This window comes from Triturus cristatus, chromosome 12 (assembly GCF_964204655.1).
Source record: "Triturus cristatus chromosome 12, aTriCri1.1, whole genome shotgun sequence".
NCBI classification, from domain to species: Eukaryota; Metazoa; Chordata; class Amphibia; order Caudata; family Salamandridae; genus Triturus; species Triturus cristatus.
Window position 1 is genome coordinate 524353971 of NC_140595.1, and position 25825 is coordinate 524379795.

The 25825-nt window shown below is 40.3% G+C and overlaps 1 protein-coding gene across 1 annotated transcript in view; it reads left to right on the top strand.

Moving 5' to 3' along the window:
* Positions 1-25825, top strand: part of NECAB2 (N-terminal EF-hand calcium binding protein 2) — a 1135462-nt gene that overhangs the window by 86871 nt on the left and 1022766 nt on the right. The window contains exon 2 of the mRNA XM_085637926.1: positions 8189-8213. Within this exon, the coding sequence (XP_085494052.1) occupies positions 8189-8213 (25 nt within the window). The remainder of the gene's footprint in view (positions 1-8188; positions 8214-25825) is intronic.

The following is a 25825-nucleotide window of genomic DNA, read 5'->3' on the forward strand; positions in this document are numbered from 1 at the left end:
AAGGTGATTCCTGAAGAAAAGGACTTCATGTTTGTCAGTGGTGAGCTTTAGGCAGTTTTCTTTCATCCAACTGGCCACACTGGCCATGCATTGGTTGAAATGTGCTCTGATGGTGGTGGTGTCATCTGAGAGGGAAAAATGAGCTGAGTGTTGTCAGCGTAGGAGAGGATGTTGATATTGTGGGTTCTGATGATCTGAGCCAGAGGAGTCAGGTATTTGTTGATAAGTGTGGGGCTTAATAATGATCCCTGTGGAATTTCTGTTTTGTCAAATGTATTCCAACCTTTGATATTATGGATGAAAAAACTTACTTAATATCAATAGCAGTTGGTTGAATTATATTAAGATGTGAAAACGAAGTCTCCAGCAATTAGGGATGACTTTTTACAAAATAGTATAATGTATTGATAATAACTGTTAAACATTTTTTGTGTTTTATGACTCCGGCACTGGAAACACTGGCATTCTATATGATCCACAAAGCCCTGTTTCATTAATGTCAATGAGTTAGGATTCTACAAATCCCACTAAATTCTGATGTTGCACTTCAATAGATTAGTACAGCCATCTCGGTGCACAATGGAAGTCAGGTCGCAAAGCAGACTGCTTTCTGACCAGACAAAAAGTGCAAAGGGCCCTTCATGCAGTACATATGTGTATCTTCTTGTTTGAATGTGACTATGTGCTATCATATGATTTAAAGAAAAATCTGTCCAGAAATAGAAAATCATGAAGGATAACCAACATTTGAGATTGCAGAATTGATTTAGATACTGACTTGAGGTTTGAACAATTGAAAGCTGAAATCTAATTGGTTATTAATTACTTTTTGTGTATTACTAAGTGTCAGTGACTGCTGATAGCATTTGATCCAAGCATTTGAAGGAAAGTCTCAACACTGACTCTTTTGTGATCTACACATCTGAACCTTTTGCATTATTCGTGAGGGTTATTTGAGGTTTCAGATTTTGGTTCTAGGATTCTTAAATCTCTAAAGCTCTTAGACCACACAACTGATACTTTGCTTTCCATCTCCCCTTACAGAAAACATTACTCTAGGATCCTATACATTTGAAATCTAGCAGCAAAAAGTGGACAGAATCATGAGAAGTAGAATCTGACACTGACCTTATAAATTAAAAAAAAAAGAAAAAATCTGCCACAAAGAAATTGGCAACAAGGTCGAATGTTACAGTAAAACCGTTCTGGCTTACACAGTTGGTCACCATTAGGATGTGTTTTAAAAAAGCTTACAGGTGTAAGGCACCTACTGCATAGATCTTTGTGTGACTGCAATTTATAGAAAATAATAACAACAGCAAGATAACTCCGGTGGTTAATGCACTCACTAGAGAGACCTGTTTCTTCTCAACTCAGAGATTCGACATTATAAAGTAGCACAGAGGGCTAATATGCCTGTTACAAAGCACAACCTGCAACATGCAGATCACAGATTTGCATTTTATGTGGATATCTCAGTGGGCTACTGTGTTTGTCACAGAGATCATTTTGTGTCTTCAAGTTCATACGTAACAATCCTAATATACCAACTCATGAATTGGCATCAAGGAACTGCATTCAAACTTTAAGATATAGGCATAGAACATTCTTGTTTTTTCTTAATCTTTTGTTATTCTAAGTTTGCTAAAAACGGCTCCTTTGGGTAGTAAAAAAGCCCTACTGGTAAAGAAAACCACAAACACTGTGTTAAGTTTTAAATCCATATTTTGGCCCCTATTACGATGTCTGACAGAGTTGCCTCCGACTGGCACAATCTTGGTGCGGGAGCCAACCAACCGTAGGTCGGCGGTTCCGAACACAGTATTTCGATGTAACCGCACATGGTGCAGTGGAAAACTGTTTGTTTAAATCCGTGCACCGTCTGGCAGGCACCTCACAGTGCCTGCCACATGGTGTATGGATTTACAGGGGGGCACCGGCCCCCAACCGGAGGCCACAGGGAGAAGAGGGCCCTGCTAGGGGCCCCCAAAGTCACTTTCAGACAGGCTTTCCATGTCGGAAAGCCTGACATGGAAAGCCTGTCGGAAACCGACATCATAATACCGACCATGAAAATGCCGTCCGCACAGCAATATGGTGGGTTTCCGACTGGCTGATGGGCTCCATGAGCACGTCGGAAGGCAGCCGGAATGACTGGCCAGTTTGAATTGCGACCGCCGTATTATCCTAATACGGCGGTCGAAATTCAAACCAAGGATTTTGGCTGGTTGGAGGCTTTCCAACCGACATCCTAACGAGGGCCTTTGTGTTTCTACAAGCACTGTTGATATGTAATGGATACCAGTATCGGTGATATACAATTCTTGTAACCTTCATGGTCTTATGTGACATTTCCGGTACATCAATATGCACACTTGAATGAATTATTGTCTCTGCATAATGTGTGCTCCCTAAAGTGCTTTGACTCCTTACAGTAGGTTTGGAAGTGTTGTAAAAGAAATTAAATAAACAATAAATTAATACTTTTTACATTATTACACTGACAAATACCTGGCATTCATTCAGTGCATACATTGCATACATGTCTTCTACATACAGGGATTGAACAAAGTCAAAAACCTGCCTCCGAATTATGTTTTTTCTTGTGGAGTGGTAACAAGCTGAGTACCTATGTGTCTCTCCTTTGCATTGGCATTGAGGAGTTAGGTTCCAGATAGCTCCCAACCATTAAGAGACACCAACAAAAGGCAGGTGAGGGACCTTTAAGTGAGGCTTTTGTGTTGGGCCTAGCTGGAAGTGAAAATAAGAAATACCTCTTGTCCCTGCAAATTGATGCTGTAGATGGAAAGCATATGTGTAGGCCTGGTGTTGGCAGATTACACTGGGCCAAATTCAGAATACTTCACTGGGTGGACACAGATTCTGCTTAATAGCTGCCAGATCTGGGATCCAGCTGGATCACCCTCATTTGCTGCACCAGGTGTCAGTATGAAACGTAAACACTAACTTCAATATCATTTCTATATCAGATGGTTAGCTGTGAATAGACAATATCTATATAAATTCCTAAATCAAGCAGTTTTTTTCAGCTATCTTATCTTTAGTTTTATTCCAGGACTTTAATAAAGCTTTGTAAAAATTGTAATCACAACTCACTTTATTCCATTACTAAACTAAACAGGTATGAAATGTTTCTTGCTTTAGTTTTCAAAATCAATTCAAACATTTCAACTTAAAATGAACAGATAGAATAGCTGTCTAAGGTGTACTTCATCCATTTCATCACCAAAACAGCTTCTACATCAGCATAGTGTTAACTTGCCTTCACCAAAGACTTGGACATTTGCTTAAAAATATTCAGGGAATCACAAGTTGCCCAAAAATCACATATTCCTGTTATTAAATACTGAACATGCTCCATCTTTTAAGGTTCCAGAGTCCCTGGGGGACCAAACAGAGAACGAAACTCATGGCACTTCGCTGCATCCTCAAGAAATTCCCTCAGGGTGGGCCCGGGGTCGGCATAATTTTTTATGTTGAGATAGTATGCATGGGGCAATCTCTCCATGGAAACTGTTGGCCCGATCATCCCACCCCCTCCCCCATCCCCCCATGGCCTGACAGAAGCACAGAAGTCAAAGGGACCCCATCCCCTGAGACACCGAGGAGGAGAGGCAGCAGAGGAACACCCTACCCTGCCTCTGGCCAGGAAGCAAGAACAGCAGGTGTTTCCCCCATGGGGCAGAAAGAGAGAAAAGGACCTGTCGACTCCAGGCAGCACACATCAGCTGTGCTGCAATGGGGGCCAGCAGGAGCATGTGGTAGTGGGCTCCCCTGAGTGGCATCGACCATGGATCACACTGGGTGCCTCGTCAAACAAGCTGGGGCACCCGGCTCCATGGGCAGCGCATCATGAGGCCCCAGCAAATTAAAAAACATAAAACAAAAAGAAATACAACATGAGCAGTACAAGGCTGCCTCAAGAGCAAAACAGAGCATTATATAACATTTTCACTGCTTTTAGGCAACAAGCTTTCTACAATCTTCTGGGGTGCTCCACGAATGGCATACTTGCTTCTTGAGGTGCTTTCATGAGTGACAGGGTACCACCAACACTACCAATGGATTTATTTAGTGTTTGAGGGACTGCCAGGAGTGCAGCAACACCCCCAGAATGTACCCCACCACAACTCACCCTAGGTTTCCCAGGTCTCATGAAGCATGACCTGGAGTGGTGGTTGTTGAGTTTTCAAGCTCTTCTTGAGCCTGTATTTTTGTACGTAGGCGTGGGAGGACAGGGTCTTTTAGTAGGGGGTTCAAAGGCTGCGTTTGTGACCTGATTAATGTAAATGAAAGACTCTGAGACCTATGTAATTCAATAGAATGATTTATTGGTAATGTTGTTGATTGACAATACAAGGCTTTACTTTTCACTTCAATGGTGGGCCATAACATGCAATGCATATTGGTACTCTCCCGATTTACTTCAATGGTGTTGCAGTGGTAAATTATAGCATGTGGCTTCTTTTACTAAAGTGGTGACACCCTAACAAAGCCAATAGGCTTGCCCTATTGCTAATGGCACTCCCTTATATTGCGATGTTGAATTTGGTATAGGTAGGGAGTATTATGATTAAAGGGTGCAGGACCCACTAGGGGTATAATGTGATATGAGGGAATCACCAGATGTACATATTTCTAATTAAATGCATAATATTTAGCAGTGTGTGTCAGTCAGTCAGTCAAATATCTTTATTTGGCTGACTTGCAGCCATAAAAGAATACATCATAAAAATACAGATCAAAATTATGATACAGACAATGTATGGTACACTTCATGACAATCATAAGTCATAATCAGAGTGTAACAGAGGTGGTTAATTAAGTTAATATTTCTATGAAATAGCAGCATGACATACAGACAGTGTGTAATGAACTTTGTGATAAGCCCCTGTCCCATGGACCATAAAATCCAAAAGTAAATCATTAAAAACCAAATAAAAGGAGTCATTTCCCAACAACATCACATAACCGGACAGCTGTAGAGATAGATCTGTAGACCATTAGACAAATAAATTCATCATTTAAAAGCAGGAGGTCATACAGAGCTGACTGACACTTCCTGATATTTAACAATGTTAAAAGGGGAACAATAAAATCGCGCCTTGGCTTGGAATAAAGTTGACAAAAAAAACGGAAGTAGAGCGTGCTCTGTGTAGATTTAGAAACAGAAGGGCAAAAATCCAGTTTAGCATCACAGTAGGCTTTACGAGGATAAGAAACCAGAAGCTGTGAGATGCCAACCCCGACTCTAATGAGATAAAACAATTTAGTGTGACAGAAATAAAAAGAAAGATAAGGCACAAGACTTGGAGAACGTGCTAGAAGCAAGTGTTCAGGGACTCTCTTTTTCACCATCTCTAGGCGCTCACCAGACAACTTTAAACAGGTCAAGAAGTCCTTTTTCAATTTGATTTTTGGGATCTTTACAATGTGCACTGGGCTGTGAAAACAGTCCGCCAGTCCCATTGTCTCCAACTGTTTTTTTATGTAGCCAAATCACGGTATCTTCAACATGTGATCAAGTTTAAAACAGTCTAGAATAATTACACGATTAAGGGCTGGCTTCTCCTTTGCCCAAATCGAATGCCACAATAAAATTGGTGGAGTTTGTATGCGAAAGGGGTCAAACCAAGTTCACTGTGACAGATGGTAGCAGGGAGACTACTGGGGACTGTCAACAAGGGTCTCATAAAGTTGTTCTCAGCTGCTTGGAGACGGGCAGCATTGCAGAAGCCCCATACTCCAGGCCCATACAAGGTAACAGAACACAAGCGAGCCTTATAAATATTAATTATTGAATTAATCGGTCTTGAGCCTAGCCTCTTCGTAAACCGGAATACCTCCTCCAGGTTTTGATTAAAACTGCTGACGCTTGTTTCAACTAGATGGTGCCAAGGGCTTTTCTGATCAAACAGGAATCCCTAGTACGAAAAAGTTGGGACCTAGGACAGCCTTTCGTTGTTAATAAAACATGAATTCTAAATGGGGGGAGATTTACCTGCCCCCATAGTGTAGCAGTGTGGGTCATAAAATTACTTTTCCTTTTCAAAAGAAAAAGCACGGACTGGACAATTATTTATTGAGTGTTGGTGTTGCATCCAATTGAGCGGGGGTACGAGCCCACACCACCTTTCCCGAGTGGGCCTTGGCCTGCTCTGCTTTACTACCCTGAGCGAGTCAAATTCTTCAATGGAATATTTGGTTCTCAGTAAAAAGATACTTGCAGTCAAATTACTTGTGAGGGATTCATTCCTTTCACACCTAATAACCCAATTTCTAGGGTAAAAGGGATCAATCAGGAAATTGGAAACCATAAATTCAGCAAAATGAAATCTTGCCTCTTTTCCTTCTAGAGCTGCTCTGGATCGACTGGTAAAATCGGTTACATTTATGTTAGCTGCTGTAGTGTGCAGAATTGTGCAGCACCAAGAGACTGAGCCCGGGGTGAATATTGCACTTAACAAAAAACAGTACAAACAGTTCTTTTCCTGCCAATATATGGATTTGTTACATCCATCTCATCCAACTCATTAATTTACTTTAACAGTAGTTGGAACTGGCACCTGTTGTAATAGGGATGGCTGCAGCATCCTTATGGGTTTAAAATTAGGTGGGAGGGTGATCATGGCACAGCCATGTCATTTCTCTTCCCGTGTTGACCAGATGTAGAGAGGAAGAGGGTCTCCTGGGTGTTTTGACCAGTGGAACCTCAACAGAAGCCATTCACTAGCTTTGCACGCTATTTTTAATAACTCCTTATCACCTAACTAGACAACCTTTGCACTGCAGAGATGGATCATGACGTTTGGACTACACCACAGGAACTTAGTATTATGCAGACACCATTACATCAATTCAAATAATGTAGGCTACGGCTACTTTTGGAATGGGGCGAAGGTAGTAGTTGTTTAGACAATGTAGTGATACTGATTCATCAAAAACCTTCTAAGTCGATGTAGTGAATGCCAAGGTAGCAGTGTCTATGCAGTTGAAGGGGTAGTTGAGGTATATACATCTTTAATTAATATTATCAGAGATTCGCTGTCTGTCTACTTTCACACTTAAGGACTTGACTTACAAGACTAAATTATCCTCTTTGTCATCCCGCATCAGGAGCATTAGTTATCACTGGCAGAGCAGTGTGAGATCTGTTCTGAATCTGCATGGACATCACTTAGGGCCCGTCAGAGGTTACAGCTGCGACCCCTGGCTTGCCCCTTGCAACCCCTGGCTTTAGAGGTAGCAAAACCAGTGCCGAGAAGACAGTGGCAGCTCGTCCTTATGGACATCAGTTGGGGCTTCAATCTTACTACACAAATAGTAAATAATATTATACATATTATTCACTATTAATAACAAATAGAGTAAAATTAGCTTGAATATGACCTTCCCTAGCAGTAAAAAAATGTAAATGTATATTGTGAGCAGAAGTTCAGGTGAGAGTGTGTTTACGTGAGAGAGAGTGTGTGTGTGTGTGATTGTGTGTGTACATATAAGCAAGTGTGTGTAAGTGAACCCTGTGATGTCATTTCCACTTCCCCTCGCCTTTTGGTGAATTGACCTTCATGTGAACCTGGTCTGTGGATTAGCACGTGCACACACACTTCCATGCTTATCATCAACACGAAACTCCAATCAATAAGCAGAACCTGAAGTTTGTCGTAGTGGGAAAAACAACTTTCAGTTTAATTGTTTAATCACTTGTCTTAAATCTTGGATAACGTATTGTTTTTAAGTGTTAGGTGAATATTTCAAAACTGTTCGTCCTCCCATAATGCACATTTTATTTTTTACCCAGGGGAGGTTGGTTTGAGTAAACGCATCCTGGAGGATCTGTGAAACTGACATGTGCCAAGACAGAGGCATTTTCTGCTTGAGCCAGTCTTCTGCAGTATGGCAAGTGACGTTTGCATTTGAGGCATGCCCTCAAAGTCAGCTTCCACTCAGACGACAGACGAAATGGATTTCACAAAGTATGCACTCTTTTTGCAAAAGATTATGGCAGTGTTGTGCTTTCGTTCACTCATAATTTCTAGCCAGATTTCACAAAAAATAAAAATGACAATAAGAACATATAAAATGTTTTCTAAAGAAACGTAATAAAGCTAAAAGAAGTGTTTGGTGTGAAGTGATCATTCATAATTATCTCTATTTTTAATTTTAGATTTTCAGAAGAGCTGACAAAAATGGTGAGTAGTTTTATATTTATATTTCTTTCTTCTGTTAAGAACAGCAACAGATGGAGATCTGGATAATTGCTGGTTTGTAATTTTATAGACTGTACATCTGATTTCTGGGTGTGCTTTTACTGAACGTGTTGTCTTTACACTCCTTGTATAGATTTCTTTGGGTTCAAAACCTTTACTCATCTATATCCGCTGGCCTAGTGCTAGCCTAACACTTGTGTGGAATTGTTGCACATGGGCAAAGGATCATTTTACAAGTAGCAATGATTAAAGAGTCTTGATGGCGAATTGGTTTGAAGTCTCTCCAGACTCATTTCAATTTCTTTCGACTTTCGAGATACTACTGACTTTTTCGTGGAAAGCTCCAGTATTTATTTATCACTATTAGAATGTTAATTGGTTATTGTCATCCTTGTTCTGCCTACCGGAAATCAGGTTTCCACCGATTTCACAAATGCCTTGAAAACAGTTCCGGATTGTGGGAGAAAACAAGTTCTTGCAAAAAATAAAGCAGTCCAGTCCTCGTTAATACTGTTCCAGCTAATTCTGTGATCTTGGAATCTCCCTTATGGCTTCTACATCAGCAGGTATCCTTTGCCAACCGCATTGATGTAGACTTTGACCATCATTGTAAATTATGATCTTTGTCTGGTCCCCTTGCCCCATGGTTCAGGACTATTCTTAGTGCTTGTCTTTTTCTTCAAAAATAATTTATATTGGATTTTCCCCTTCTCCTCCTTTGTCAAGTCTTTCTTGCCATGGATATGGACTATGGAATGCTTTTAACTCGGGTTTCTCTAACTGTGTCGTTTCAAGCCTTCAGAACGAACCGACCACGGCTTTTAGTATTTTCCTTAAAATCAGGACATGTGGTCATATTTTGCCCGTTCTCTCCACTGGATGCTAATGTAGAAATGTCTCTAGTGTAATCTCTGCAAAGTACACAGATGTTTCATCAATGATAGGCCCTCATTATTATGAGTCAACTTTTCTAACTAATATTAATCTCCGGGCCGAATATCCTCAGAAAGTGGACTATTATGGTTTCCTCCATTTCATCCAGCTTGGCTTCGTGGGAAATGTGATAAGGTTCTAGAGATTCATGTCATAAAATGAACTTTTGCCTGGTGTTCAGGTCAAGATTATTTTAAATGCCACAAGGCTCTCAAAACATGGTGATTTAGATTTCCCTTCACCCTTTGAAGCCCTATCACACAGTGTGTGGTATATGCTGGTTAAGTCAACTTCTGGAATCAATAAGACCAAGAGACCCAATTAGTGTTTTATGGACCGATATACGACCAAAATGACATAATATGCAACTTCAGTGTTGGGGGCACTAATTGGATGTCACACTGACGCAGTCACCTAAAACGAATGCCTTTTTGTTGATTAGCACCTGACTTTTAATTCAAAAAAGGTTGAAATAAGCAGTATTTGAAAAAAATAGGAATTTGACTTAAGTTGTGGCAAGTAAATACTTCATGAAATTGGTCAAAAATCATGATATCATCCATCAAAAGTGTTCATATCCAGACTGTAAAATATAATTCATTTTCAGGCTTCATTCTCATTTTGGTGCTAATGTCCTATCACTATGTTGTGCTTAGGTTCATTGTTCGGCCCACTCTTAACTCACACCAGGAATAGGTCATAAAGCCTTTCGCCATACCTCCTAGTACTATTGACAATGACGGCATTTTACTAGAGCTAATGTAATGAAGACATAAGAGTATAGCTGTAAGAGTAAGTATTATTTTATAGAAAGAGGTGAATTATAAAGAAAATTGAGATTGTAAGAGTTTTGTTCACATGGTGTTTGAGATACATCACTGATTTTATATTGTAATTTTAAATCGTGCATGGCAGAATTCTAATTGGTGTAGTGTCTTTAATTAAATCAAATTGCAGATGGCGGGGTGGTTTATTATTTTTTTTGGTTTGCACAGAGTTCATTAATTTTCTATATGTTATTTATGGATCTTATAGTAGAATTTTCTTTTACTAAAAATCAATAAAATCTAATGCACTTGACTTTTTATTCTATTGTATTGTTCCCGCTTTATGGCCTTGCGGTTAGGCATACTTCACTGGCTTGAATTCTCTGGTGGCCAGGAAGTGTGTTGGAGGCGGAGGGCGGGGGTGAGAGGAAAGCGCAATTCAGCATTATTCAGAAAAAGCGCATCAGGAGAAATCGGACTGTGTTTGACAAATGATTTGTGCAAATTGTTCGTCACCTTTATCTTAGTGGCTTGAATTCATGTTGACATCTGTCGATAGTCATATCCTTGAGTGCAGCCTGAGTAAAATTAATTTTCATGTTTAATAGCACTTGAATAACTTCAGATCACCATAAATTTGATTCCCAAGACAGATGCTGGGATGGCTTGCTTTCTGCTTTCTGATTGATTATGTGAAGACTACAAAGAAACGCAGGGGGGGGGGAGGGAGAAAGGGAGATGGATCCTAAATGCCCAGCCTCTGCCTTAATAAATCCATCAACTTCTGTTTTCACGAAAATGTTGTCGTCCGGCGCAAAGGGTCACAGATTAGTAAAATGAAATCCTTTCTAAAGTGTTCTCAGGGTCTCCTCTTTGGTGAAAATGGTCAATTAATTAAATCAGTATTGCATGTAAAGAAATACAAAGAATGTTTATAATCTGCAAAAAAAATCATCAATCATTATCTGTAAGTAGCCGAAGTATGTTCAATGTCTCCAAAGGAGGTTGATGCGGGACATTGGCTGGCAACTTGCAGGGTACATTGTGGTAGGTTAGCACAGAGTAGAAACAGCACTAAATATAGCACATTTGATACAGCTGTGGAGGTTAACATCCATTATTTGCTGCAGCATGAAGTATATTTGCAATAAAGAAAACAAAAGTATTGATTACCATTAGATGTAATACACTTTTGGTCAAATATGATTTATTGCGCCCGGGCCAAACAATGTAGCTCTGATGCTACTGGGATTTCGTACGGACATTTGCACTGATCTAATCATTTGTAATTTCACTTTTTGAATTTGCCATCTAGAGTAAATGCAGTTTTACACTAGTCAGTTGGTGCAAGCAATGGTGCAAAATTGCACAAACACCAGTGCAAAATTGCCTAAACTTCATGCTGTTTTTAAAATTTGGCCCCGTATGTCTCTGGGGCGATTAACAACAACCATTGGCTGGTATCAGCTGTAGCTCAGTATGGGCCTTATTACAGAAATTGCACTAGCGCAAAAACTCATGCAAAATTCGCAAAAATGTTTTTTTGCATTAGCTTGATTTGGTTTTGCAGAGCAACCGGTTTGAAATAAAACTTTCCACGATTCTGTACCTGTGTATGCAACATGGCATTCACTTGTTTCAAGGGGGTGTTTCTTTTGCACTAGAATTCCATGTAACCTACTCTCGTGTCAAATTAAAGAGAATGTGTATGGGGAAAGCAGGACTTAGAGCATACAGTAATGGTCTTCAATTTGCAGCTTATGTTTCTAAGGTACTTTTGACCGCGAATGGACCAAGGACTCCATCCCTCCACCTTTTTAAAGTTTAAAAAATGCTTTATTAGGAAAAATGTTTATCAAACAATATTACCAGCAATAAGGAAGCTAAGGTACAAATATATAGGCATAGAACTAAAGCCATTCTTAATAATTATATTTCTGTTGTCTATGTAAAAAGATTGCTAAATGAAACAATCAGCATTTTTAACATTTTAACAAGCAGAAATAGAGAAGGAGAAACAAATGGTGGAAAAAAGAAAACCATAAAATTCCTATATATTGTTAAACTAGATACAAAATAGTACTGAACATTACAATTAGAATTAACCAACATCAAATTTGTAATACTTGTAGAGGATGAAATATATCATAAGAATAAAGCATAGTAAATAAAGGAGATTTCAGAACTTCAGCCAGTGTACTGCCATTAGTAATACTTTTGGATGGAAATGAAGCCTAAGGCATCCATAACAAGCCTCTATTGATGGCTAATTGAACAGATGATAACTTTGCTGCATTATTCTATGGTTGTGAGTAATCATATTCCAACATTTATTGAAAATAATGTTGTTGGTGTTCTTCCAATTAGAAGTAACCACTTGCAAAGCAATGACAAAAATGAGGTCCGCAAACCTTCCTATAAATTTATTTGTCAACCAAATATCAGAATCATCCCCGAGAAAAATGGGCAAATAATCAAATCGTGTATCAATTGGACAACTTTCTATGATACTATGGCACATTTGTTTCCAAAAGAGTTTAACTTTGAAACAGTCAAAAAATATCTGAAATAAATCACTTATTGCCCTTAATATTGTCATCTTACATAGAGAACAAAGAGTTATACATGGTCTATTTAAAAACAAATATATAATGTTTGCATGGTGCTTGCAGAACGAGAGGTTGATTGCATTGTAAAATAGATTTTGATCCATAAAACATTAGAAATATTCTTTTTCAGGTTTTTTTCCCATAGTAGCTCAACATCAGTTTTTGACCAATCGGAGTTGGTAAGCCTTTGTATGTAAGGAGCTTTAACTTCTCAGGAAATAGCATTCAATTGTTCTGAAGTTACAACTTTTTCAAAATTTATAATGAAAGGATCAAAAGAATTTTGCTTGATGGCTTCTGTGAGAAAAACGTATTTAATTCTAAAAGCATTAGGAATATTACATTTAGGTTGTATTTCTTCAAAAGACATGATCTGGTTGTCAGAAATTAGTTGCATAATATTTTTAAGGCACCTATCCATCCAATCCCGTCACTGCAGAGATTTATTAGTGATTTTGATATTAGAGTTATCCACATGGGGAAATGATATTAGTTGGGGTTCTGAGTAATTATGTAAAAGAAATGTTCTAGACCAGGGGTACTCATAGTACGGCCCGCGGGCCGCCAGCGGCCCGGCAAGCCTTTCTTGGCGGCCCGCGGACCTTGCAGACATCGTACCGGTGTTTTTTGTTTTTTTTAACAGTGTCAGCAAACACAGACTCTGCTCTGTGGGGGCCCGGGGATTCAAGCGATAGTCCGAGTGGAGCTGCTGGGGCGCTAAGAGGTGAAATACAACAAAGCCTCGTTATCATGCAAATGGTCTCTTAAAGACCTGTGAAGTACTCGGGTGGGGCTGTGTGTGTGCCCTGGAAGGGAAGCTTCCTCAGCTGCCACACAAGCTGAGGGGGGGGGGGGGGGGGAGAGTTGACAAAGAATGACAAGAGAACAGCAGGGTGTGAGAGTCGGGTAAGGGGACAGAGGGGGACAGAGGGCAGTAGGGAGAGACAGAAACAGACAGAGACAGATAGAGATAGAGACAGATAGGCAGAGACAGGGACAGACAGATAGAGGCAGAGACAGACAGAGAGGCAAAGAGACAGATGGAGAGGGAGACGGAGAGGGAGACGGAGAGGGAGACGGAGAGGGAGGGCGACAGAGAGAGAGGGAGACGGAGAGAGAGAGGGAGACGGGGGAGGGAGGGAGACGGAGGAGGGATGGAGACGTAGGACGGAGGGAGAGGGAGGGAGACGGAGGACAGAGGGAGAAGGAGGACGGAGGGAGACAGAGAGAGACGGAGAGGGAAGGAGAGGGAGAGAGGGAGGGAGAGCGAGAGAGGGGGAGGCTAGACAGAGACGGAGGGAGAGAGAGGGAGACAGAGAGGGGGAGACGGAGAGAGACGGAGAGGGAGAGAGACGGATAGAAGGAGAGAGGGAGGGAGACGGAGGAGGGAGGGAGACAGAGGAGGGAGGGAGGGAGATAGAGAGAGGGAGAGAGAGAGAGAGATATGTGTATGCCGGGTCCGGTGGCTCAGTGGACGAAGGCGTCCGCTGCAGGGACCTGTGTTCCACCTCATGGTCACAGTTTTTTTTTTGCTCTAGCCCCGCCCCCTCCCCCAGTGACCCCGCCCCCAAGGTGCGGCCCTCGGCCACAAACCACACTGTAAATTTGGCCCCCAAGAGAAAGTTTGTGAGTACCCCTGTTCTAGACAATAAACTAGAATGATTTAATAAAGGCGAGGAAAGTGATTTTGGCCTTTGTGACATGAATATAAATAAAGGCAAAGGGTGAAACTGAAGAGAGCTCTATTTTATGCCAAATGTTGTTACTTAGAAGGACATTATCTGAAAGTGAAGTTCAGATTTGTTTGAGAATTAAAGCAAAATGATGATGCATGAAATTAGCGTTTGATTGTGTAAGTTACAAAAAGAAACACTGGCAGGTCTTTTGTTTTATATCAACTTAGACAAAAGCCTGTCAAATGTTTTTTTAAACTTTAGCAGGTGTTTGACTGGAAGCATAGATCAATAAAAATGTATAATTAATAACATTGTCACTTTAACATTATCTTGTCTTCCCCACCAGAATAAAAAAAGACCATATTTCAGAGAATATGTTGATCATGTTCTTTAAAGCTACCAAGTTAACAAGAATCACATCCTTAATTGTGTTAAAGTTAAAAACACCTAAAGATTTAATTTTAGATCCATAATCTCTAAAAGTATCTTTGAAACAAAATTTATTAAGCGGCCTCACTTCACATTTGTCAGTGATCCACTTGTATCAAGAAACAACAAAATAAGATTAATATATCTAAAAAAAAGCTGCAAAATACGTTTTTGAATTAGACATGTATAACAATATATTGTCTGCATACACTATAAATGTAGTCTTTGCAGTTTTATATTTGTTAACAGTAAACATACTAAATCTACAAATATTCTCCAAAATACCTCTAGGGATAATATAAATAGTAACGGAGATGAGAACCAACTCTGTCCGGCACCTTTTTTAAAGGGAAAATAATCCAACTCTATTACAATGACAAAACTAAGGTTTTTGGAGCATCCTAAAGAATACTAGTAAATTGCAGGAAACCCATACCACCTCATGGACTTCAAAATTAAACCCCATTTACTCAATCATGGGCCTTCTTGGCATCTAGAGTGACAGCTGTCAATGGGGCTAATTTCCTTGCAGCACTGTGAATAACATTTAGAAAAGTCCTAGAGTTCTCTACATTGGCTTCCGGTGGAGTAACGTATCCATTTCAAAGCACTCTGTATTTCCAATAGAATCATGAATTTCCAATATCCTGACATTTTAGCTATCTTCTTACGCCCTATATACCCACCTGCCAGCTGCGTTCTACTAGTTGGCACCTAGCGGTTGTCCCTCGGGTACAGAGAGCAAGGGCAGGAGGGCGCTCCTTTCATGCTCTCACTCCTAAACTTTGGAATTCCCTACCTGCGAGTATTAGAAGTATCCAAAATCATGTGTCATTCCGAAAAACCATAAATACTTTTCTTTTTCCTTCATAATTTGTTCTTCTGTGCATCACTCTGTTCGCCCTATGTCAGTTCGAGATTAGCGCTGGGACACCCCTTTGCTGGGGTAGCTATGCGCTCTATAAAACTAATAACATAACATACCATCTGTGATATTACAACCTTAAACAAATCCAGATTGTTCTATGCTTATTAGCTGAGAATATATAATCAATAAAACAGAGAGCCCAAAATGTTAGCAAACATTTTACAGTCCGTGTTAATACGTGAAATTGGTCTATAATTCTTATGTGCAACAAGATATTTGTCTTTTTTTGGCATTAGACTGAACATCGCTTCTAAAAACGAGCTACATGCACCACCATTTGAAAGAAGATGTTGAAAAAGCCACATCAGCTTTGACGGAAGATATTTTAGAAAATTTGGAATAGAATTTAACACCAAAACCATCTGGGCCTGGCACTTTCTCTTTTGGAAGCTTAGAGGTGGCATCATATATTTCTCTGTTTGCAATATCTTTCGCTAGCAAAGACAGGTCTAACTGCTGTCTTTGACCTATTAAAAATATAACTGAAGAAGTCACCCATATCAACAGCAAGTGAGTGAGCCATGTCTAGGAGTATATACTCTAGTGCAATATCAGACAAAACATCCCAACATTTCTGAGTTTTTATGATGTTTATTCTGTTAATGTCTCAAATTACTTCAATACAGGAGCTTTGCTTTTTAACATTTACATTATTGGCTAGCAACTTATGGACTCTATTAGATCCTCCATTCTAGCATTGATCTTCAGAAGGGCACTACAATGAGTTTCAATAGACTTTTTAAAATTACAGTGTATTTTAGGTTGGTTAAGATGAACTAACGTGTCCTTGTAATTAGAGAAATAATATACATGTTCTGACTTTTAATTGATTTGCATTAATTGTGACAATTCTTTAAGGGCTTTTTTTTCTTTTTAGCTACAAACTTAATAATATGACCCCTTGCTGTTGTTCTGAATGAGTCTGAACCAAATTAAACTTGGAACCTCGATTAGTGTTAATTTAAAATATTCGGAGACAAAGCATGCAAAATGATATACAAAAGTTGTGCCTTGTAATAAATTATTGTTAAATCACCATCCATTATAGCATGTTTTTTTCTGATTCAATATCTAAATCTACAATGAATGGAGCATTATAAGAAATTAATATAGCACCAATTGCAGCATTAGTCAAAGACTCTGAAAGATTTTTACTTAAGAATATATAATTAGTTCTATATCTGAATTGATGAACAGGCGATTATAAGGAATATTCCTTTAAATCAGGTTTAGATATTCACCATGCATTAACTAATCATCTAGAAGAGATAGTTATTTTTTAAAACTTCTTGCAGTTCGTTGGAAACATATTACACACTAGAACATCTGTCAAGTATAAGGTTAAACATTTGATTACAATCCCCTCCCATTATCAGATTTGCATTTGTCCAAAATAACATATTGAGAGATAGGGTCTTCCAGAATTATATATCAATTCTGTTAAGATCACAAACATTTAAAATTGAATATCATTTCTCATTAATATTTATATTGAGTTACATACATCTTCCTGCGTCATTATTTTCATGCTTAATAATATCCATTGATAAAGCTTTGTCAATACGAATAAATGTACCATTCATATTTTTGAAAGCAGGAGAACACACATACCCACTTAAAACTTTTTTAATGAAAGGTAGTATCATTTCCTGATAGATGATTTTCTATGGGGAAAAAAGAAATGTGGTATTTAACTTGGACAAATAAGTAAGAGCTCTTTGGGTTTTTATTGCATTACGTAGGCCTTTGATGTTCCATGAAACAATATGATGATTAGTCACAGGACCATATCAAAAATAGGATTACATAAAATTGCTTATGAAATAAGGTAAAGTCTTCATAGGCAGAAAATGTTACACTATAGGTCTTAAGGCAAAGGGGAAAATTTATATAAAGTCATTTCTGTAAGGAAAAGAAAAGAAAGATTCAAAACAGGAATCAAAAAGAAATGCAAAATGGATAAAAAAGCATGGTAAAAGTTGGATTGGCTTTAACCATGGAGTTAAAGGTAAAACAAAAAGCACATTAGGTGTGATGAGTGGTTAGGCGTCAAGCTCAATAGCATACCAAAGCTTCTGAACCCTGGGAACCTTACATAAATAGTTAGACTACAACCTGAGGGAAAGAGAAGAACAAGGAATAGCAAATGCAAGGAGTGGCATATTGATAAGGAAATTAATTTTCCCCAACAAAAAGAGAGTTAAGGAAAAATTTATTCAGGGGAGATGATGGACATAAAATAAGAAGACAACAATAGATGAAATGGAGCACATCTATGAAAATCATCTTAACAAATGAGAAGTCTGAAAAAGAGAACATTAAGAAAATAGTAGTAACAATTGGGTATGTTCAGGAAATACAATACATACACAGACATTTTAAAGCTCAAAACACAAAGAGGAGATGTGTACTTGAAGCAGATAAGATATGACAAGCAGTAGAATCAGGTGTGGCCAATGGTCATTCCCTCCTATTTATAAAGATGAATACATTGTCAAAGTTGATCTGATTTTCAAAAGTACTAGTCTTTGTATGTAACCTTAAAAAGACACGGGTGAATTAAACCAAATCTTTCATTCATGGATCTTAAAGTCAGATGTAAATCTAGCAATTGTTTCCTTCGGTTTGCAACGACTCTTGAGACATATAGCGAAAAGAAAATCTTTGGATAACATCTGTTTCCTTTGTGTGGCAGCCGAAAGAACCTTCATGAGATTGGTGAACTGGCAAAAAAGAGCTATAATCTCTCTGGGTTTGGAGGTAGCATTCAATTAAGTTTTGAACCTCAGCAATGAGCTCTTTGGATATTAAGAGTGATGCTGTCTAATAAGCCAAAGATTTAAGGATGTTAGAATTCAAAAATAGATCATAGCTTCTCTTTTACCACCTCAGAAATGCTGTATATTTTAAAGTTATTCCATCTGTTACGGTTTTCCAAATCTTCTGTTTATTGACAGATGCGATCTCTTTGGCCATCACATCAACTTTTGTAATAACATCCTGTGTGTCGTTAGTTTTTTGCTCAAACTCTGAAAATCTTGATTTAAGATTTGACTATCTTTCTTCTATTCTTTGAAGTGTATTATTAGTTTCCATAATGAAAGGCTTAACATTATTAATTCCTTCCATCAAATCCTCTGCAGTGAGCCAAGAAGAATATTTAGTGGGAGATACTGGTTCTTTCTTAGGTTTTTTATTACTTCCTCCCATTCCTTTTTTATGAGAGATAGAAACCAGGGTAAATTGTATCATGGTTTCAGGAATGGCAGACATCTGAATATTTTCAGAGATCTAATTTACATAGCACCTCTGTTGGATAATGTACGAGAATCTGTAACATATTTGCTAGAGGAAATTGTTTTTTGTAATTTTTTGTATTCTTTCCATTAAAAAAGGCATGGAGAGTTATTTGCTGTTGTGTTGATCACGGTAGCTATATAGTCAGCAGGGGATTATTTCTTCTCCAGCTTTAATGTAGCTATGGGAGCAACAAAAACAGTAGCTGAGGTAAGAGGGTGAAAGGGAATGTCCTTGCAATTGAAAAAGAAAATAAAAACAGATATCAAACTTGAGCTCACACCCTACAACACTTGCAGAGTTTGATGGCCATTTATAAAATGGCAGGCACTTTCCTTTTTTGTGAAGAAAAAAACAGTTAGGTAATACTTGTCAAAATTACCAGTAAAAAGATGAGTGAGTCACTAGTTTAATGATTGGTTACTGCTATTTTCCTTGCTGTGGGGGCGGCCAAAGAGTAAAAGAGTGGGATGTGAACCATCCTATCAGAAAAAGGCAGGCGCAACTGACAGGCCATTAACAGCAGAGTACAGTTACTTGTGTGAGGCAGAAGTACTACCTTTAGACCAGGAGATGGTCTGAGGAACTCACCAAGCTGCTTTTCAGCCTCAGAGCCCTCAGCACCCACCAAACGTTCACTCATGATGAGCCGCAATCTGCCTCTGCCTCTTAATTCAGGTCTGAGACACAGGAGCAGACATGCCAGGCAGCCATCTTGTGGGTGCAAAACCATGCCCCACATACCCCCACCTTTAGCTAGGGACGAGGTGTACTCAGGACCCCTGCGAAGGGGACTACACTGGCGTACACATCATGCCACTCATGGTCTGTTTTTTTCTGGAGAGAAAATTATGTCCAAAAGATATATGGATGTACGACTGGGGGAATATTTCTATAGCTGTGAGCCTGGCATTGGCAGTTCGTACAGCACAGGGGGGATGAGGTCAATCTGCAAGCATTATGAGATGCATCACTCCATGTAGGGTGCCATTTACGGGTACCACTGAGGTGTAACTCCCTTGAGCAGAACATTGTTTCCATCCAAATTCTTGCACCATTCTTCCAAATGCTCGCACAGTTGTTAAGTCAGCATCTGGTAGGAAAGATATCACCTTTTTTAAGAGGGAGAACTGGTCCCATAATATGTGGTGTTGTTGGTGATATGTTCTTTTAGGCACAGCATCTGCCCTCTTAGATTATCTGGTGAGATGCGGCTCCTTGTGCACCAGCTGCTAGGAGGCGCACACACAAATATTGGGCTGTTGCACTCCTTGACAGCAATGTTCTTGATTTAAAATATTTTGACTATTAACTACTCTAATTTAAGCATTAACACATTGACATAATTCGTTTGTGCTATATTTGCTTCATGGGGTGCTCACTACCTTAGGTATCGTCCGTAAATGAATTTAGGAAGGGTCATGAACTTACTCTTTACCTGACCAGGTTGCTCAGTGAGTTAAACACTCTTGACGTATTTTCTTTTATTCTTCTAAGGTTGGTAGATCGAGCACCATTATTTACATAAAATGTGTCATTTGCAGTGTTTAGAAACAGCACAAGTGCAATAAGAAAAATGCTTACGTCTATGCATTGTCTATGTATATTTGCTAATTCACTTATATTCCTGTATGGTTCATGCATAAGTTACGCAATAGGATAAATGCCAAAAAGCAAGTGTACGTGATTCACAAAATCACAACCATTTTCGTCAGAGGCACTACTGCACAAAAGAAACTAATGTGGAATCTTGTAGTATTTCTTTTTTGAAAGGGGTGTCTTTTTGTCGATTTAAAAAGACATTTGTTGTCATTACAGAGGAAAATGTTTTTTTTTTTTTTACTTTTTCAAGTGATATTATAGAACATAATTTGCATGTCTGCCTTTGGTCACCCATTGTGACACTCCTGGTCACTCTTGTTGCAAGTTTAGCGTCTGTAAATTAGACATTTATATTGTACATAACACGTTCGCAGAGCACACTTGCACTTGAATTTTCGTTTGTCTATTGGACACACTTTGCAGATGCTGACATTCATTTAAAGAAGGCGTTTGTTCTTTTATCTTTTCCTCGGCCACTCACTCTTTTTTCACACCCCTTTTTTCTATTTAGAAGTTTAAGTTGAAGTTGATCATGTAATCATAGAATGATCATATAAAAGCAAGGGAGGAGAATCAAAATAATTCACAGTTACAGTAAAATAATCGAGATACATAATGAAGAAGGATAATAAATATTTAAATTTGATCAAAAATGGTCAAAATTTCATTGTACTTCCAACTGTTCATGATCTCTGTCCAGAGTGTGCCTTTTAAACAGTTGTACACTTCGCTTCAAATAGCCTTATCTTTAAATCTTTAAGACTAGAACAGTCCAATAAAATGTGCCTGAATTAGTACATAGTTCTGCAGCACTGGCAATCAGTAGTGGCTGTTACCAGATGGGGATAGTGAGGCAGCGGTGGAGGGGGGCGCGGCCTCTCCTCTGTCCTCGTCCTCTTCATCTTCCTTCTTATTGGCCTGGCCTTCAGCAGGAAGCACCCGGACACACAGGCTCCCCTGAGCCAATGCAGCATTGTGATTGGTCTGTGGTCAGCGCTAGATGGGGACAGGAAGCCTGTGCATGTTCTTTGTCAGGCTGTGTAATGCAGCCTGGTGGGGAACATACAAAGTGCGCACTTAGGGAGTGCAAACCACTCCTCCCCCTGCTCTGGCCAGCCCTGACCGCCAATGACTTCAATAGGAAAAATAAAATGATAATAATGTTACGCGATGCTCATCCACCTTAGGGGAGGAGTCACCAATGCTGGCAATAACTTTTACTTGGTTGGACGCCTCAACATGCACCTGTTATCTTATAACAAGCAATGGCAAAGCCAATAGGGCTGCTCTTGGCAAGCTGTGCATAGTTATTTTTATTATTTGATTGTTAGTAGATGGCAGAAAAAAGAAAAAGATAAAACATTCCACTGCTCAAATGTAGAAGTCATCTGCTTGCAAAAACAATTTGAAATTTAAAAAAAGATAAGCATTGCACGTTATTTTAATAGGCTAGTAAATATTTTTCTTAGCTGGCAAGTGTATATAGAGCAGGTATAGAATCTTTTTTTTCTTGTTTTAATGCTCATCGAAGGATTAATTTGATTCTCATTGGCTCAAAGAAAAGTTGTAATTGGCTTTGAATTATTGTAATCTGAAGACACATTTTAAACACACAGATTTGATTAAAAAATACAAAAAGGAAAAACATTGGAGAGTAATACAAGCATTGGCAAGGTCTAATTTTATCCCACCAGCCCTGGCACTAAATTTCACTGGAGTTGATGTGCACATGTGATTAGGAAAAATGCCATCACTCACAGAGCAAGCGAACCCATGGCTGACTTGTGCCGGATGCTGTGGTGGGAGGAGGCAAAATGTAAATGACAGTTGAACAAATCAATGGAGGAAAGGGATTGACCGAATGCCCCTCTATGTATGTCTATATGTAGGTATTTTTTAATTTATGATTTTTGTTATTACAGGGTGTTAGAGGGATGGGCGGAAGAAGAAACGAGGAGGCCGGATTACGGGCTCAATGATGTTATTTTATTGGAGGTTACAGCACCAAAAAAAAGAAAAGTCAATATTGAAGGGTTGTAAACGTCTTCTCTCCCGAACGGTGTCTGGGTCGTCTTTCTTTTGATCCTTGGGCATTCTTCCGTTGAAGGGGGGGATGTCCCAGGAGGCTCGCAAGGGAGAGAAGCAACACAAAAAAGAAGTGGTTAGTAAACCCTGTCCTTGCACTGGTCTGGCAGGACAGAACCCTTCACCTTTATAAAGGAGCCCGTAGGGGTGCGGCGTATATATATATATATATAGGGAAAAAGAAGGGTGGGCTAAATGGAAGGGAGAAGCACGGTGTCAGCGAAAGTAGAGAGATACAATCCGAGGATCGGATGCTGTGTAACACCCTGAGTCGTCTCTGTACCGTCACAGCCGGTCAACACAGAAGCAACACGCAACAGTGGTGAGGCAACTTATTGCCTCTAATAGGGCAAAGTGATATGGCGTGAGGGATCGGGGTAGGTGTAGGAGATGGTGGGGGGGCACACACACACACGCAGTGAATACACTTGGTGAACTCTTAAACTAACCTCCCTGACGACCCTCCCTGTCACTCCCTCTCTGCACTCCCTCCCAAGTCATGTACCGCATCAGCCGCAACTCTCCTGAGCTGCGGCGGCTCTCCAGAGTCCTCCGGGGGTGTCCACCACTCCTCTGTCCAGGAGTCGAGTCCTCCGTCTCCTTCCGGATCCTGAAGGTTGGGGCTCTCCATGGTATCCTCCCATCACTCGCTAAGCTCTGCTCCTGGTATGGCTCCTGTAGCACAGAGTCTTCCTTCTCCTCCCTCTCCTCCGAGCACAACAACGCGCCTTCCTGGTTCTCCGGTTCTGCCTTTAGTGAGCATGGCCCCGCCCCTCTGTGTCTTGATTGGTCGTGAGCACTCAGCTATCCGTGACATCCCTGCAGGCGAGGAGAAGCAGGCGGTATTAACTCCTGCTGTCCTGGTGAATTGCTATATGCTGTTGCGGTGTCATGGGGATACAAAGGCAGGAGTGATAGCGTGGCGTTCCTGTCGACCCTCTCAAACAGGGGTGTTAGACCTGACAGCATTTTGGTGGTCTTCCCCAAACTTTTTGCCTGCTTACCTCCACTATTTGCTGGATTATTTTTCTTGGCCTTAGGACTCTGAGCACTTTACCACTGTTGACCAGTTGATTGATTGATGTATCCAATTGGAACATGTATTTTACCTGTAAGTCCCTAATACAGTGCACTACATATGCCCAGGGCCCGTAAATTAAATGCTTCTAATGTGCCTCTAGGGCTGATTGCGCCACCCACACAAGTAGCCCTTTAAGTCTCAGGCTTTCCACTGCAGAGCCTGTGTGTGCAGTTTACACTGCCATGTCTACTTTTGCATTTAAAACCCCTTGCCAAGCTTTAAACTTCCCTTTTATTGCATATAGGTAGGCTCTAGGTAGCCCATAGGGCAGGATGCTGTGTAACTAATTGGAGGACATGTACTTTTAGGTTTTGCATGTACATGTAGTGAAAAACACCTAAATTCGCTTTTCACTACTTTGAGGTCTACCCATCTCATAGGTTAACATTATTACACTTTTAAGCTGTAATTCCTGATTGAGATGGAGTAGCTCTATCATGTTTGATATCATTGGAATGGTAATGATAAATTCTCTTTGCTGGCAAAGTTGGATTTAACATTATTATTTTAGAAATGCTACTTTTTAGTAAGATCACAAAGAACAAATGATGGGCTGAATGCTGAACAATGCAAATATTCACCCCCAGTCACAAAGATCTGGGTTTAATCATTTTTTTTCTCACCATGCCACCCCAGGTTGTACCTATCAATATGCAAATCAGTCTTGACTCTGCTCCTCATGGGAACAGGCCAGCCCAGACTGCCACGTCAGGTTCTCCGTGGACCGGAAATAAGCATCCTGGACCCAGTTTCTGCGTATCACCCCTCATTAGCCAGGTTAGCTTGAATCCAGTTGTGCAGTGGGCATGGGACCCACATCTGGGCATACCCTTCCCACTTAGGGCGACAAAAGCAAAAAGAGCAAATGTTGGACGGAATGCTGAACAATGCAAAAATGTACCCCCGGTCACAAAGATCTAGGTTTAATCCATTATGTTTTGCTCACAACGCCACCACAGTTGGGAACCAGCCATATGCAAATCTTTCGTGACCCTGACCCTCATGGGAACAGAACAGCCCAAACTGCCAAGCCAGGTCCTCTGTGGACCAGAATCAAACATCCTGGGAAAGCTTTCAGGTCATCACCCCTCATCAGCCAGGCTAGCATGAATTCAGTGGTGTAATAAGCACAGGATCTACGTCTGGGCATACCCTTCCCACTTAGAGTGACAAAAGCAAAACAGAATAAATGATGGACGAAATGCAGAACAATACAAACATTCACCCTCAGTAACAAAGATCTGGGGGTAATCCATAGTTTTTTTGCTCACCACGTCACCCCAGTTTGGAACTCGAGGGGGCCATCTCCAGCACTGTGAACTGGCAGCGGGGCCGTGCCCTGAGAGCTTCTTACTGGGTCCTGGGAAGCCTTCATGTACTTTGCAGGGGTGCCGCAAGTTTTGTTACACCACTGGGGGGCAGGGTGTGTGTGTGTGTGTGTGTGTGTGTGTGTGTGTGTGTTTGTGCCATAGGAGAATGTTATCAGACCAGTTGATGAGTGTTTAGTGGTCTGTGAGCTGCAACATTCAGCACAGATTAGTGGTCTGTATGACTCTTGCATATATATGTTTCCTGTCGATTTATGATAGCAGTGAGTTCAGATGCAAAAATAACAATTGATGGACAGAATGCAGAACAATGTCATACATTCACCCCAGTACAGATTCTGGGCCTAAATCCATTGTTTTTCTGCTCACCATGCCATTCTAGTTTGAACCCAGCCATATGCAAATCAGTCTTGACCCTGTGCCCAATGGGAACAGTCCAGCCTGAACTGCCAGGCCAGGTCCTCCCTGGACTGGAAACAAGCATCCTAGGACCGGTTTTGTGGTTTCACCACTCATCAGCCAGGATAGGTTGACTCCAGTGGCCTGGAGAGCACGGGACCCACGTCTGGGCATGCCCATCCCACTCAGGGTGACAAATGCAAAAAGAACAATTGATGAAAGAGTGCAGAACAATGTCATACATTCACCCCAGTACAGAGATCTGGGCCTAAATCCATCGTTTTTCTGCTCACCATGCCATTCCAGTTTTAACCTAGCCATATGCAAATCAGTCTTGACCCTGTGCCCAATCAGAACAGTCCAGCCCAAACTGCCAGGCCATGTCTTCCCTGAACTGGAAACAAGCATCCTAGGACTGATTTCATGGTTTCACCACTCATCAGCCAGGATAGCTTGACTC